At 40.9% G+C, this 13621-nt stretch overlaps 2 protein-coding genes across 2 annotated transcripts; one reads left to right on the top strand and one right to left on the bottom strand.

The window, feature by feature from the left end:
- Positions 1-6708: 6708 nt before the first annotated feature.
- On the top strand, positions 6709-8275 carry LOC122929787 (protein ALP1-like). Its single transcript, XM_044283433.1, has 2 exons — positions 6709-7296; positions 7393-8275. The coding sequence occupies exons 1-2, from the start codon at positions 6986-6988 to the stop codon at positions 8273-8275; spliced, it is 1194 nt and encodes a 397-aa protein (XP_044139368.1). The 5' UTR covers positions 6709-6985.
- Positions 8276-9102: 827 nt separating this feature from the next.
- On the bottom strand, positions 9103-13393 carry LOC122929771. The gene is made up of 7 exons (XM_044283432.1): positions 13239-13393; positions 13091-13159; positions 11838-11954; positions 11684-11764; positions 11389-11605; positions 11147-11306; positions 9103-9964 (listed from the first exon to the last, which is right to left on the bottom strand). The coding sequence occupies exons 2-7, from the start codon at positions 13157-13159 to the stop codon at positions 9103-9105; spliced, it is 1506 nt and encodes a 501-aa protein (XP_044139367.1). The 5' UTR covers positions 13239-13393.
- Between the last annotated feature and the right edge of the window lie 228 nt (positions 13394-13621).

Raw genomic sequence — 13621 nt, 5'->3', positions numbered from 1 at the left:
CTCTTCCAAAACCAAATGAAGCTATCCAGAGCAAGGAGTGATGGGTAAAGTCAGACTAAATAGGGGGAGGTAAAGGTCACATGATCCACACCTGAACAGGAGGTGTGGACATACCAGCAACACACAAAGTGAAACCAAAAGAGGCTGTTAGATCACGCATGCACAGCCAGTCTTTCAGACCTTCTAACACCTGTCACAGGTGTGACATAGTGTTAGGTATAATGTATTTAACAGTTGCCCAAGGTTCTACTATAGAGTGAAAGAGCAGCCTCCTTTCATGCTGTCTGCTGATTCCACATTGCTAGTGAACAACCCAAAAGCAGTAGTGGTAGAACACTATTTCACCACAATTGCAGAATTAATGCCAAAATGAATTACTTATGTATAAAATGATGTGAACACCCCCAAAAAAGTTGTATTAAAATGCTATTTCACCCCAATTACAGAATCAAGACCTAATGGTGGAATTACTTATCTCTAACACAAGGTGTAAAACCAAATATGTGAAAAAAACGGTGTTATTTCACCCCAATTAGAGAATCAAGGCATTATGGAATTACATATGTATAATACAATGTGGGCACATCAATAGTATAAATATTAGACAGCTTTTCCACCCCAATTAGTGCAGTAAGGTGTAATATAATTGTTATATTAACAAAGAGGAACACTGTTATATTGGCCCTTGCACCCTCCCTATGCTCTCTCTATAGTGTGGATAAAGTCTCACTATTATCTCCCTACACTGTCCCTGTGCCCTCCTGAACTGTTCCAAGTAGTGTCTCACAAGTATCATAAAAATAGATTATAAATTGTTTGTTTGGCAAAGTAATGAGGCATTTTTAATTTTGTTACTTATGTCACTACTTACCTCAATACTAGCATCATGAACTTGGGCTTCAAAACCAATTAAGATAAAAATGTGATTTCCTTCTTGGACATTATTCTACATTGTCTGGTTCAGAAAAAGAGGGGAAAAGTTCATCCTTTAGAAGGTAGGTCTCTGTTAATAACATATTTTTTTTTCTTAATTTTGTCATCCTTGATGTGTAGTTTCATTCTATAGTTTTTTTTATCAATTCTCTTGTCTGGCAGTGGTTTAACTTGGCGAAAACTAAAGAATAGGGCAATTTGACATGCCTACCCCCATATCTACCCCAACATTTGCCTTTAGGGGGGTCTCATTTACATTTACACGGTCAGCCGAACCTGACAGAATTAGCAGGATCAGCCTACTGAGATCTAATGTGTACGGCCAACTTAACCCCCAGCGATCAACTGTTATAAATATGTATATTTTAATTTTATTTTTCTCTACAAAAGCCAGAAGTGGATCCTTAATAGAGATGAGAGAATCGCAGAAAATTTGACCAATTCTTTTCAGATCTGAATTGAAAGTGCCTAAATTGTCCTGAAAATTTGTGTATGGCACTCTAACATCTCTCATTTGAGTCTCTCACTTAAAAAAAAAAAAAAATTCTCTCACTTCCTTTCTCTACAATTTGACAGATCCAGATTGACTTCAATTTTTTTTAAACTAAATTCAGGTGATATCAGACTAGTTTAGCATCAATTAACTCATCTCTAATCCTTAAAGTGGTTGTGCAGAGGGTAAACATTGATTAGCTAACCTTAGGGGCTAGCTCTTCAAAAAGCTGATCGGGGGCTATGCCAAGTGTCAAATCTCCTCTGATCGTTCGAAGAGGTAGCGGCACTCGTGCCAGTGCTACTTCCTCTTCAAAATGACCTTAGTGTTGTCTTGCTTGTAGAGGCAGTGGAAGGACAACTTCTCATTCCATTTACTTGAAAACTACTTACTGTGAGCCATCGGTTGGTGTTACTGTGGTTTCCAATGCCATACATTTTGCACACTGTTCAGGATGGAGTTAAACTGCATTTCAACATCATAATTCATCCTGCATATTCCTTAATCCCTATTAAATCTTTAAAAAAAATAAAGCCCTCTGCATTTTTATATCCCGAGGGTGTTTATTTTAGACCACTGTATAAACATCTTCTGTCAAGCAATAAAGAGTTTTGTGTTTTACTTTTCTGTTGAATAAATAACCGGTTTAAACATTTTTATTCCAAAATAGTTTGGATTTAGAAGAGGTTTGGAGGTTCAATTTATCCTTAGGGATTTGCCCATATTTTTGTGTAAACTGCTGTGGGAAGCATTTTGCAGTCAGTCTGTTGTTAAAATATCAAACTGAGAAAGGCACAGGGAAATACAGCTTTTAGGCGTCTGATTACAGAATTTAGAGTTGCCTTGAGGAAACGTCTGGAGAGACAGTGTTTGTGAGATGGCATTAAGAAATGCAGAACTGTGTCTCATGAAAAGGTCTCTGAGAAATGCTGCAACTTTAAAATGACATTGAGAGCTACCTGGAAGGAAAGTGGAACTAACAAAACTTAGATTGGGAGCTGTTCAAGGAAAAACAAAGCCCCTGTGACAGATTGTTCATAAAGAAGGGCATCAACTCATTTAGGTGCTGTAACATGATAAAGTCAACCAATTTTCATATCCATCTCGAAAGGACATGACTGTCTAGAATATATTTGTAGGAAGTAGAAAAAAAGTAACTTTGTAAATATAGTAAATGTTTAATTTTTCCTAAAATATTTAGGTTGGATCTAATTCTAATACTTATTATCATCTATGTTATAATTATATACGTTGTTTTGCTGAGAATATTTAGATGCAATCATTTTAAAGGCGTTTTCTAGAAAAATAAAATTCAAGAGGAAAGGCCATCAATATCAAATTTTCTGGGGTCTGACACCCCAAACCCCGGCCAATCAGTTGTTTCAGTGTAGCTCTGGTGGAATTACACAGCACTGTCTATTTTGTAGTGGATGGTGTTGGTTACTGCAGCTCTGCCCCTATTGAAATCAATAGGGGCAGTGCTGCAGTAAGTAGCTCCATTCATTACACAGTGGAAGGAGATATGCATTTCTGGTGCTGACTTCTGGTGCTACAGCTACACTATAGCAACTGGTTGGACCCCCGCTATTGATGCCCTCTCACAGGGATAGACTATCAATAAAAAAATTGTCAGCAGTAAGTTTGTGCTGACGTCACTGATTATTTTGCCCTTCCTCTGATCCGTAAGAACATAAAACCCACAAAAAAACGGATCATGTCTGTGGAGCATACGTCTTAAGGGTCCATTCACACGTCCGTTTTTTCTTTCCTGATCTGTTCCGTTTTTTCAGGAACAGATCAGGACCAGATCTGGACCCATTCATTTTCAATGGGTCCTGGAAAAAATCGGACAGCACAATGTGTGCTGTCCTATTCTTGTCCTGAAAAATCGGATCCTGGTACAATACAAAGTCAATGGATCCGCAAAAAACGGATGACATTCGGATGTCATTCCGTATGTCATCCGTTTTTTGCGGATTCCGTTTTTTTTTTTTTTTTTTCAAAGAAATCCAAACAACTTTATTTGATTATTGAAATGTATACATGCTCCCGTTTTTTGCGGATCCGCAAAAAACGGATGACATACGGAAACATTTTCAGGAACAACGGATCCGCAAAAAACGGACCGTTTTTCAGGATGAAAAAAAACAGGACGTGTGAATGGACCCTTACTCGGTCAGCATTTGGTCAGTAATCCATCAGTATTGCTAATGCCAAAAAAAAAACAGGAGTAGATCCAAAACAGAAATGACACATGAACGGAATATTTGCATGTCTTCTGTGTTTTGTACCCACTCCTGCTTTTGGCTACCAAATCATAAGCCAATTCTGATGGGACCATGCAGGCTTTACAGATGCTACACAGACAGGAAGACAGGATCCGAAGAAGGGTCAAATAAATGATGATGTCAGCCAAGCCAAAAAGGCTAAATAGTGGCCCAGTCAGGATGTGGTGAGGGTGGGAACAGCATGAGAAGTCCACAGAGTGTCCCTATGACAAGAGTGTGGAGGTGGCGGCAGCATCAGAAGACCACAGAGTGGCAAGGTGACATAGTGTGGAAGTGGCAGCAGCATCAAGAGACCAAAGAGTGGCAAGGTGATAAAGTTTGAAGGTGATGGCAATTAGGCCCTAATTTTTTTCTACTTTTACACTACACAAAAGGCTTTTGAACAGATAAGTGCAACGCTGAACGGTGTATATATTTTTATTTCGCCACTAATACATGGCAAACAGGGCTGAAGAATATATTACTGCACCACACAAGGGCAAATATATATATTTTTTGCCACTAATAAATGGCAAAAAGGGCTTTACAACATATAACTGCACCGCACAAGGGCAAATGAGACATACTGTAGAAATATTTCCTTATATAAACCCTGTTAATGGCTGTATCAAACAGCACTTGCACCCCAACAACAAGAACGGTTTGCTGCAAAGACAGAGCTGTATAATGGCAATTTGGATCCCCAGTCAGTGCAGCAAGGGGTAACAGGATTGTTCCTATTACCCAGTCAGTAACCTCCCCTATTAAACTCTGTTCTACATAATTGCTGTGGAATGATTCCTCCCTATCCTTTCCCTGCACTTATAAAAAGTTTTTTCACCACAATCAAGTCTTAATGGCTGTATCAAACAGCACTAACATCCCAAAAACGAGAACGGTTTGCTGGAATTACAGAGCTGTATAATGGCAATTTGGATCCCCAGTCAGTGCAGCAAGGTGTAATCGGATTGTTCCTATTACACAGTCTGTAATCTCCTCTACTGAACCCTGTTATACACAAATGCTGTGGAATGATTCCTCCCCATTTTTTACCTTCACTTATAAATCGTTTTTTAACCACAATTAAGTCTTTCCTATCACTGTCCCTAGCGCCTGCTGACATCTCTCCCTGCACTAAGTATGCTGGTAAATGGCAGAATCTAAGATGGCTGTGCTATTTATAGGGCTGTGACATCACAGGGCTGGCTGGCTGCTGATTGGCTGCATGCATAGCATTATGGGGTGATCCGCCTTCCCAGAGTGCCTTTCTCCATTTCCTCACACGTGCAGCAGCCATTTTAGGAAAAAATGTGATTCGTTACCACGAAGTGCGAGGAAATTCGCCTTCGGTGTGAATGGAATTTTTCAGAAAATTTGGAACAAATTCCACTTCATCAGCTTCGATTTGTTCATCTCTTGTCAATAAGATGACATACTAAATATTCCCCCAAACATATTAACAATACTGTGTCCGCACTATGTTAAAAGTTCGGGGACTTTTAGGTTTGTAGGACCTGCCAGGGAAGCAATGCTCTGTCCTCTAGGTAGCGATCCCGCCCTCATCACGCATTGGCTGACGTATGTATGATGCAAGAACTGGAAGCCGAGCAGATTAGCCGGCCCCTCCCTCTGTTTGCTACTGGCTAACTGCGTTGCCGAGCCCCCTGACTGGGCGGTAGTCTGTGCTTAAATAGATCACGATTTCACTCAGAGTTTGCCACTGCCACTCTATACTTTTACTGCCCTTCACACTGCTCCCTGAGGAGCCGGTTTTACCCTGCAAAACGCATTGGAGGAATTAGGGTTTATACTATATGAGGGTTTTCTAAATAGGTCTGAGGTTCCAGCTGGCTGGGGTCGCTCTTCTCAGGGCAGGTGCTCCAAATACAGCCAATTTTAGGTGCTTCCTCTTGCTAGACTAGGGATTAATAGGGAAAGCACAAGTAGGCTAGCATACCAATAGCACTGATGAACCGCCACTAAAACTATGTTGACCCCGACCAGCTGATGTTATCTGCATTGAGACCTGACACTTAACCCTTCATGATTTTCCAGCACAAAATATGACTCTATTTGAAGATTTTAATTCTTACCGTAAAAGTTACATTTTATAACACTTTTGAAGGAGGTACCAGTTGTTGTCTACAATACCCTCTACTCCCTGGGCTATTCACTGACATTCAAGCACTTTATTCGTCAGTTACGTATAGGCCATATTTGTACAGTTAATAAACATACAGTGCCTTGCAAAAGTATTCACCCCCTTGACTTTTGTCATATTTTGGTACATTACAGCCTTAAGTTCAATGTTTTGTTAATCTGAATTTTATGTGATAAATCAGAACACAATAGTCTAAGTCGGTCAAGTGAAATGAGAAAAATAGATAAATAAAACTATTGTATAGAAATAGAAAACAGAAAATTGGCATGTGTGTATGTTAGGAAGCCCATAAAAAGAAGTCACATAATTAGCGAAATGATGTCCACCCGTGTGCAATGTCACATGAGCTGTCATTACATATACACACCTTTTTTGCAAGGCTGCAACACCTAAGCAAAAAGGCATCACTAACCAAACACTGCAATGAAGACCAAGGAACTCTTCAAACAGGTAAGTGACAATGTTGTTGAGAAGTACAAGTCAGGGTTAGGTTTAAACAAATTTCCAAATCTTTGATGATCCCCAGGAGCACCATCAAATATATCATAACCAAATGGAAAGAACATGGCACAACAGCAAACCTGCCAAGAGATGGCCGCCCACCAATGCTCACGGACCGGGCAAGGAGGGCATTAATCAGAGAGGCAGCACAGAGACCTAAGGTAACCCTAAATACAGGCCAAAACCTGTACCACTGTGTGTGTGATTTGAGGCTAGGACAGGGTTCACCTTCCAGCAGGACAATGACCCCAAACACACTGCTAAGGCTACTTTCACACTAGCGTCAGGCGGATCCGCCTTAAACGGATCCGTCTGAAGGATTTCACAGACGGTTACAAACGGTGATACTTTGAGCGGATCCGATTGAACGGATCCGCTCGTAAAATGGCTCCGTCTATTGCGTCTGCATCCGTTTAGGCATGCGCTCAGCGGATCCGTTTGCCTAATAAAGGTGCCTCCTAAATGTCCTCCCAATCAAAAAAAAAAAACTATTCATGGTCATTTGTAGGTGTGGCTCAGTAGTCCCACTGTAGGTACACCTCTAGTCATTGTAGGTGTGCCTCACAAAGTCCTCCCACTTAGTATTAGAACCTGGTACACCTCAATTCAGATTCATAGCCTATTGGGATCATGTTGCCTGCACACTTGCGTCTCCGGCTGCGTTTTCAAATTCTTAAAGCTAGATGGATGAGACGAGACACTGAAAGAAGAAGACGTCGTTATTGGATACACCCGATAAGTTCCAGAAGGATGACCAGAGGTGTTTTTTCAGTACTTTATTTGGAATTGCGTGCAAATCCAGAAAAATTTTACAATTATATGCGCATGACGGTTGAGAGTTATGACCAGCTACTGCAGCGCATTTCTTCAACCATCGAAAGGCAAGATACCAGAATGAGAAGGCCCATTTCACCATCAGAGAGGTTAATGGTGACAATAAGGTAAAAAAAATACGAAAAAAAACATTTTATATATTTTTTTATATTTGTATATATATATATGTTTTTAAATATATATAATTTTTTGTTTGTGTTTAGGTATCTTGCTACTGGAGAAACCCTAACGTCATTGCATTACCAATATCGTATTGGAATCTCCACACTCTGTGAAATAGTAAAGGATACTTGCCGTGCATTGTGGGCGACAATGCATGAAGACTATATCCCGCATCCAACAACTGAACGATGGATTCAAATAGCGGACAAGTTCATGCAAACCTGCCAATTTCCAAATTGTCTAGGAGCCGTAGATGGAAAACATATACGTATTGTTAAGCCTTCAAAAAGTGGATCAGAATATTTTAATTATAAAAAATATTTCTCAATAATTTTAATGGCAATTGCAGATGCTGAATATCGATTTGTTGCTGTGGATATCGGAGCATACGGACGGACCAATGACTCCATGGCATTCAAAACCTCCGCTATGGGGCGCCGGCTCTATTCAAAACAATTTGGATTACCGCCTGCAAGACCGTTGCCAGGGACAGATGGACCTCCCATGCCATTTGTTGTGGTAGGGGACGAAGCCTTCCAAATGTGTGAAAATCTTTTAAAGCCATACTCCAGCCGTGATTTAAATTCCACCAAACGGATTTTCAATTATAGACTCACAAGAGCTAGAAGACTGGTGGAGTGCGCCTTTGGGATACTTGTCGCAAAATGGCGTGTTCTAAACAAGGCAATTAACCTAAAAGTAGAAACTATTGATCATGTTGTTAAGGCTTGTGTGGTGTTACATAACTATCTATTATCTGAGGAACCACTGCGTCTGGACCCTCAAGATGTAGATTGTACACTGACCAGGATGCAAAATGTGTCATCTCGATCTACCGTCGCAATTTCTAGAATGAGGGACGGTTTTGCCAATTATTTTGTCTCCGAAGCAGGTAGCGTGCCCTGGCAAAATAATGTTTTGTAAATGTTGTTATGGTTAATCATTGTAAAAATAAAAATAAAAATTATCACTACTATTGTAATGTTTTTTTTTTCTTTCCCTAAAGAGGTCTAGTCATTATGGATAAAGACATAGTGTTTTTATCCAAATGACCTTTTTTTGGTGTGGTTCCATTTCATGGGTTGAAGTCTTCGACTGGGCTCTGTTCACTAATTGCCTCTGAACCCAGGTCAAAGACTACAACATTATGTTAGTTTCCTGTCCCCTGTGGTAATGACGATAATACCGCATCATCTTTGCTAATTATAAAAATTAAATAATTTAGGCTCTGTAGTATTCTACAGTTGGTGATGATGATCCAATAGTATCGTTAGTTCCACAAGGGCTCATGTGGAGAACAAGATTGGCTCATGAAAAAACTATGTTCATTTGCCAATCAGCTATAACAGTATTTCACAACCAGCGTGCCTACTGCTGTTGCTACACTACAACTCCCAGCATGACAGCACAGCCTTTGGCTGTGCAGGCATGCTTTGATTTGCAGTTTTGCAATACCTGGAGGCACACTGTTATAAGAGCTAGAATCTGCTAAATAATCAGCTTTTTGAAACCAAGTTATTTATTACACTCTAGCAGTCATGATCACTACAGGTGTAGACAAAATAATTTTTCTTATAACAAAAATATAAATACCAAAATTGCAAGACTTTACTTTACCCACACCGGTAGTGAACATTTTTTACTAAAAACAATAACAACAGACAAAGTTTATTCAGAAAAATAATGATTTTATTTAATTTAATTTTTTAAATAATAATTTAATTTATTTTTTTAAGCAAAACAAAATTTTTTTAGAACTTGGTAAAACGTTTAGGGGAGGTGTAGCGTTGGGGAGTGGACCGTCCTGGAACAGCGGCAGAAGCCCCCCTGTCTTCAGATGAGGACTGAAAATGATGCGCCGTGGGAAAGGATGCAGGATTTCTGGGGGTGTGGTGAGTGGAAGGGTCGGGAGTTGATTGTTCCCGAGCATGGGACAAAGAATGAGTGGGGAAAGAAGTAGGAGCATGATAGCGAGGAGGAGAGGGAGTTGCAGAAAAAGAAGGTAGATTGTACCCATGCTCGGGGGGTTGGGAAAGGGAAGGATGATGTGAATGGGAAGGTAGACTTTGAGTGTGTTGATACACATGGGTTGGGGGGTAGGTAGTGGGTGGGGGGTAGGTAGTGGGTGGGGGGTAGGTAGTGGGTGGGGGGTAGGTAGTGGGTGGGGGGCGGTGCAGGATTTCCCACGACGCATTCTCCATCATAATACGGAACTCATGCACCTGCTCAGGATTCATTTGGTCCATCCGGGGGACCATGGTTTGCAGGAAATGTTCGTGTTGGGAGAGTTGACGTGCCGACTCCGCCCCCTCCCCTCGGCGTGCCAAGTCTTCCACAACTCGACGCATGTCTTCTGCGAAACCTTCCAGAGCATCAGAAACGATCTCTACAAGGTCCCCATAGTCTTCCCGACGGCTCCTACCTGGTCTCCTGCGATTCAACGTAGCTCTCACATTTTCTCGCCATCTTGAGAGCGTACGTTGAAAAGAGGGACCAGGTAGGGGACCAGGATTGACCCGAACAGGTGAATGAGGGACAGGAGGGCTGGTGGTGGCGGCCGGTCCTGGGTCCGCTTCAAGAGAGGGTTCAGGCTCCCGAGTGCTGCTGGTAGTTCTGCAGAGAGAAAAAAAAAAGGCCTTTTATTATAAAAATACAGTATCTAATAACATTTTCAACTAGATGGCTGCATGAGAGAAACATACATATACTTAAAGATAGTTAGGAAGATCTAATAAAAAAATAGTGCAATAAATTTAAAAAAACAAATAAAATATCAACACGTATAGTTTGGAAATGAAGACGAGACAGAGGGGATATGATGAAATACAGTAATGGAATAATGAATGAAAAAAGTAGATTTATAAATAAAAAAAATACTATAAGAGGACATAGTTTAAAATGAGGAACAAAAATTTAAATTAAATATCTAGAATTTTAGAGTAGTGTCTGCAAGGAATAGCCTTTCTCAAAAAGTGGTAGCTACAAAAACAGTGAAGGAGTGTTTAGCATGCATCGGAAAAGGCAGAAGGCCATCCTTCATATTGTGGCAAGGTTATAGTATACTGAATATTGTGCAGACTAGATTCTTCCCTAAAAAAATTGTATGGCGCAAATACATTGAATGCTACTATAGGTCAGAATCGTATTATGAAGAAGGAATTATTGGAATGGCAAACGTGTCTCTTCCTTTCGGCTAATGAAATCTTCCTTTTCAACCCATGCCTATACATTCCTTGAAACTACAATCATACAGCAGCACAATATAGAAATTTTTAAACAAAACTTTAGATCCATTTTCCAGACCTGATCTATTGTTCTTTTTTGACCTTTGCTTGACAAATTTTAGATAACTGAATCAGAGAATGATTTGTCTCACACAACCTTGTCAAGAGTTAATTCTGGATCTATTGTAACTGTAGACCAGAATAGGACAAGTGAGAAAAAAGTTGTCATAGAATCCTTTGACTCACAAATCCTATTACAAACAGAAGTCAAGGTCTATTGTTCCTTTCTGTCCTTTATTGAATGAGATAAATAAATACAAATTTCCTTTGTCTCACACAAAGTTCAAGACAGAAGTCTAGATTTCGTGAAACTTTAGACCATAATAGGACAAGTGAGATAAAGTTGTGAAAGAATCCTTAATCCTATTACAGACAGAAGTCTAGGTCTATTGTCCCTTTACTGAACAATGTTGAATGCAAAGATGGGAGAATCCTTTGTCTCTACCAAACCTTTCAGGAAAAAAAAAAACATTAAAGACAATTCATAAATTAAAAAAATGTAAACAATTACCTTCGAAGGCCCAGCGTCGGACGCAGAAACCCCAACGCCTCATTGTGGGCGTAGGGCTTCTGTGGTCTGGCTCCAGAGCCACTCGGGGCGTGAACCTCACGATTGTACTCTCTCTTGAAGCGGTCCCGGATTGACCGCCACCGAGTGATAATCTTGTCCACTGTTGAAAAAAAATAAAAAAACGTTAGTGTAATGTATTATTGTTGGGGTTACCTTTATACATGACTGAAAGTTGTACTTACCATATTCTTTTTGGTCCGCCGCAGAGAGATCCTCCCAGCCAGAGACGAATTCCTCGCCAATATCCCTCCAGAGCCGCTGGGTGAGATGATGGTCGGCGTGTTGGCGGTCGGAGGGGTCCCATAGTGAGGGACGAGCCTCCACCAGTTGGATAAGGAGTTCATTGTCACTGCTGTGAATGACGAACTCCCTATCTTCCCTGGCGGAGACTGCAGACACCTTGAATAAAAAAATAAAAAAATAAATAACCTCTCAAAAGGAATTGAAATGTTAAATACCCAAGTATATAATACTTACACATCTCCGACCGCCACGGCCTCTCCCACGGCCTCTGGAGGGGACTGGGGGATTCTGCACGGCGGATCTTGATGAAGTTTCCTTTAAAAAATAAATATATTAGGTTAAAAAATGAAACCTATAAATTAATAAAAATATATTGAAATTTTCTTACTTCAGTCCGGTCCTGGTCCATACCAGCTACACCTCCCCGTGGTGAACCCTGTGATTCCTCTGAACTTTGCGGCCTTGGTGATGGCCTTGGGCTTGTGGAATCACTTGAAGACGGAGACTATAAAAAAAAAAAAATTTTTTTATTTATATATATATATATATATATATATATATATATATATATATATATAGATAGATAGATAGATAGATATATCTGTTAATGAAAATAGAAGTTGATGAGTATACTGTGGAGCTTGTCCAATTTCGATGATAACCATATTTGAAATTTTATCACGGTGGGAATATATTTTGACCCCCCCCCAAAAAATTGGAAAAAATAATAGGTCAGAAAAAATATTATTGTGCGGTATGGGGTCCACATGGTGCCATAGTGCGGTATGGGATCCACATGGTGCCATAGTGCGGTATGGGATCCACATGGTGCCATAGTGCGGTATGGGATCCACATGGTGCCATAGTGCGGTATGGGATCCACATGGTGCCATAGTGCGGTATGGGATCCACATGGTGCCATAGTGCGGTATGGGATCCACATGGTGCCATAGTGCGGTATGGGATCCACATGGTGCCATAGTGCGGTATGGGATCCACATGGTGCCATAGTGCGGTATGGGGTCCACATGGTGCCATAGTGCGGTATGGGGTCCACATGGTGCCATAGTGCGGTATGGGGTCCACATGGTGCCATAGTGCGGTATGGGATCCACATGGTGCCATAGTGCGGTATGGGATCCACATGGTGCCATAGTGCGGTATGGGATCCACATGGTGCCATAGTGCGGTATGGGATCCACATGGTGCCATAGTGCGGTATGGGGTCCACATGGTGCCATAGTGCGGTATGGGGTCCACATGGTGCCATAGTGCGGTATGGGGTCCACATGGTGCCATAGTGCGGTATGGGGTCCACATGGTGACATAGTGCGGTATGGGATCCACATGGTGCCATAGTGCGGTATGGGGTCCACATGGTGCCATAGTGCGGTATGGGATCCACATGGTGCCATAGTGCGGTATGGGGTCCACATGGTGCCATAGTGCGGTATGGGGTCCACATGGTGCCATAGTGCGGTATGGGATCCACATGGTGCCATAGTGCGGTATGGGATCCACATGGTGCCATAGTGCGGTATGGGATCCACATGGTGACATGGTGCGGTATGGGGTCCACATAGTGAAATTAGACTTTAACATTTTAAAATACTGCAGAATGTCACAATAGCATGTACTTACCACTTCTTCAATTCGTCGTCGCCTGGTTGGAGGACAAGCTTTTTTGCTCCTACCTCTTTTTTCAGACATCTGTTGAAAAATAATTTAAATATTTGTTTTAATGTGAAATAACATAATTGACCGATATAATATCAATTTTTAAACTTACTTTTTGATCAAATTTTGTAATTTCTTTAGATTTGAATCGACAATGTAGCAGTTGCTAAAAAAAAAGAAAAAATAAAAATAAAAATTATATACATACTTTTAAACTTTCAATAGTTAAAATCTGTTTGTGATGTGTGCCCACCGCCAATGCCTGCATTACCATCTACATCCACCTATATCTGAATTTTTCCCGTTGCTAGATTTGACACACCACACACGTGCAATAACTGCAAGCTATGCCCTAGGCCAGTGATAGACAAACTGCAGCTCTCCAGCAGTTGCAGAACTACAACTTCCAGCATGAAAGAAATGCCTAGATCTTTCAGCCTACAGCAGAGCATGATGGGAGTTGTAGTTTTGCGACAGCTGGAGAGCCGCAGTTTG

This window comes from Bufo gargarizans, chromosome 1, assembly GCF_014858855.1.
Source record: "Bufo gargarizans isolate SCDJY-AF-19 chromosome 1, ASM1485885v1, whole genome shotgun sequence".
NCBI lineage: Eukaryota > Metazoa > Chordata > Amphibia > Anura > Bufonidae > Bufo > Bufo gargarizans.
This window is presented reverse-complemented; position numbering and strand designations above follow the sequence as displayed.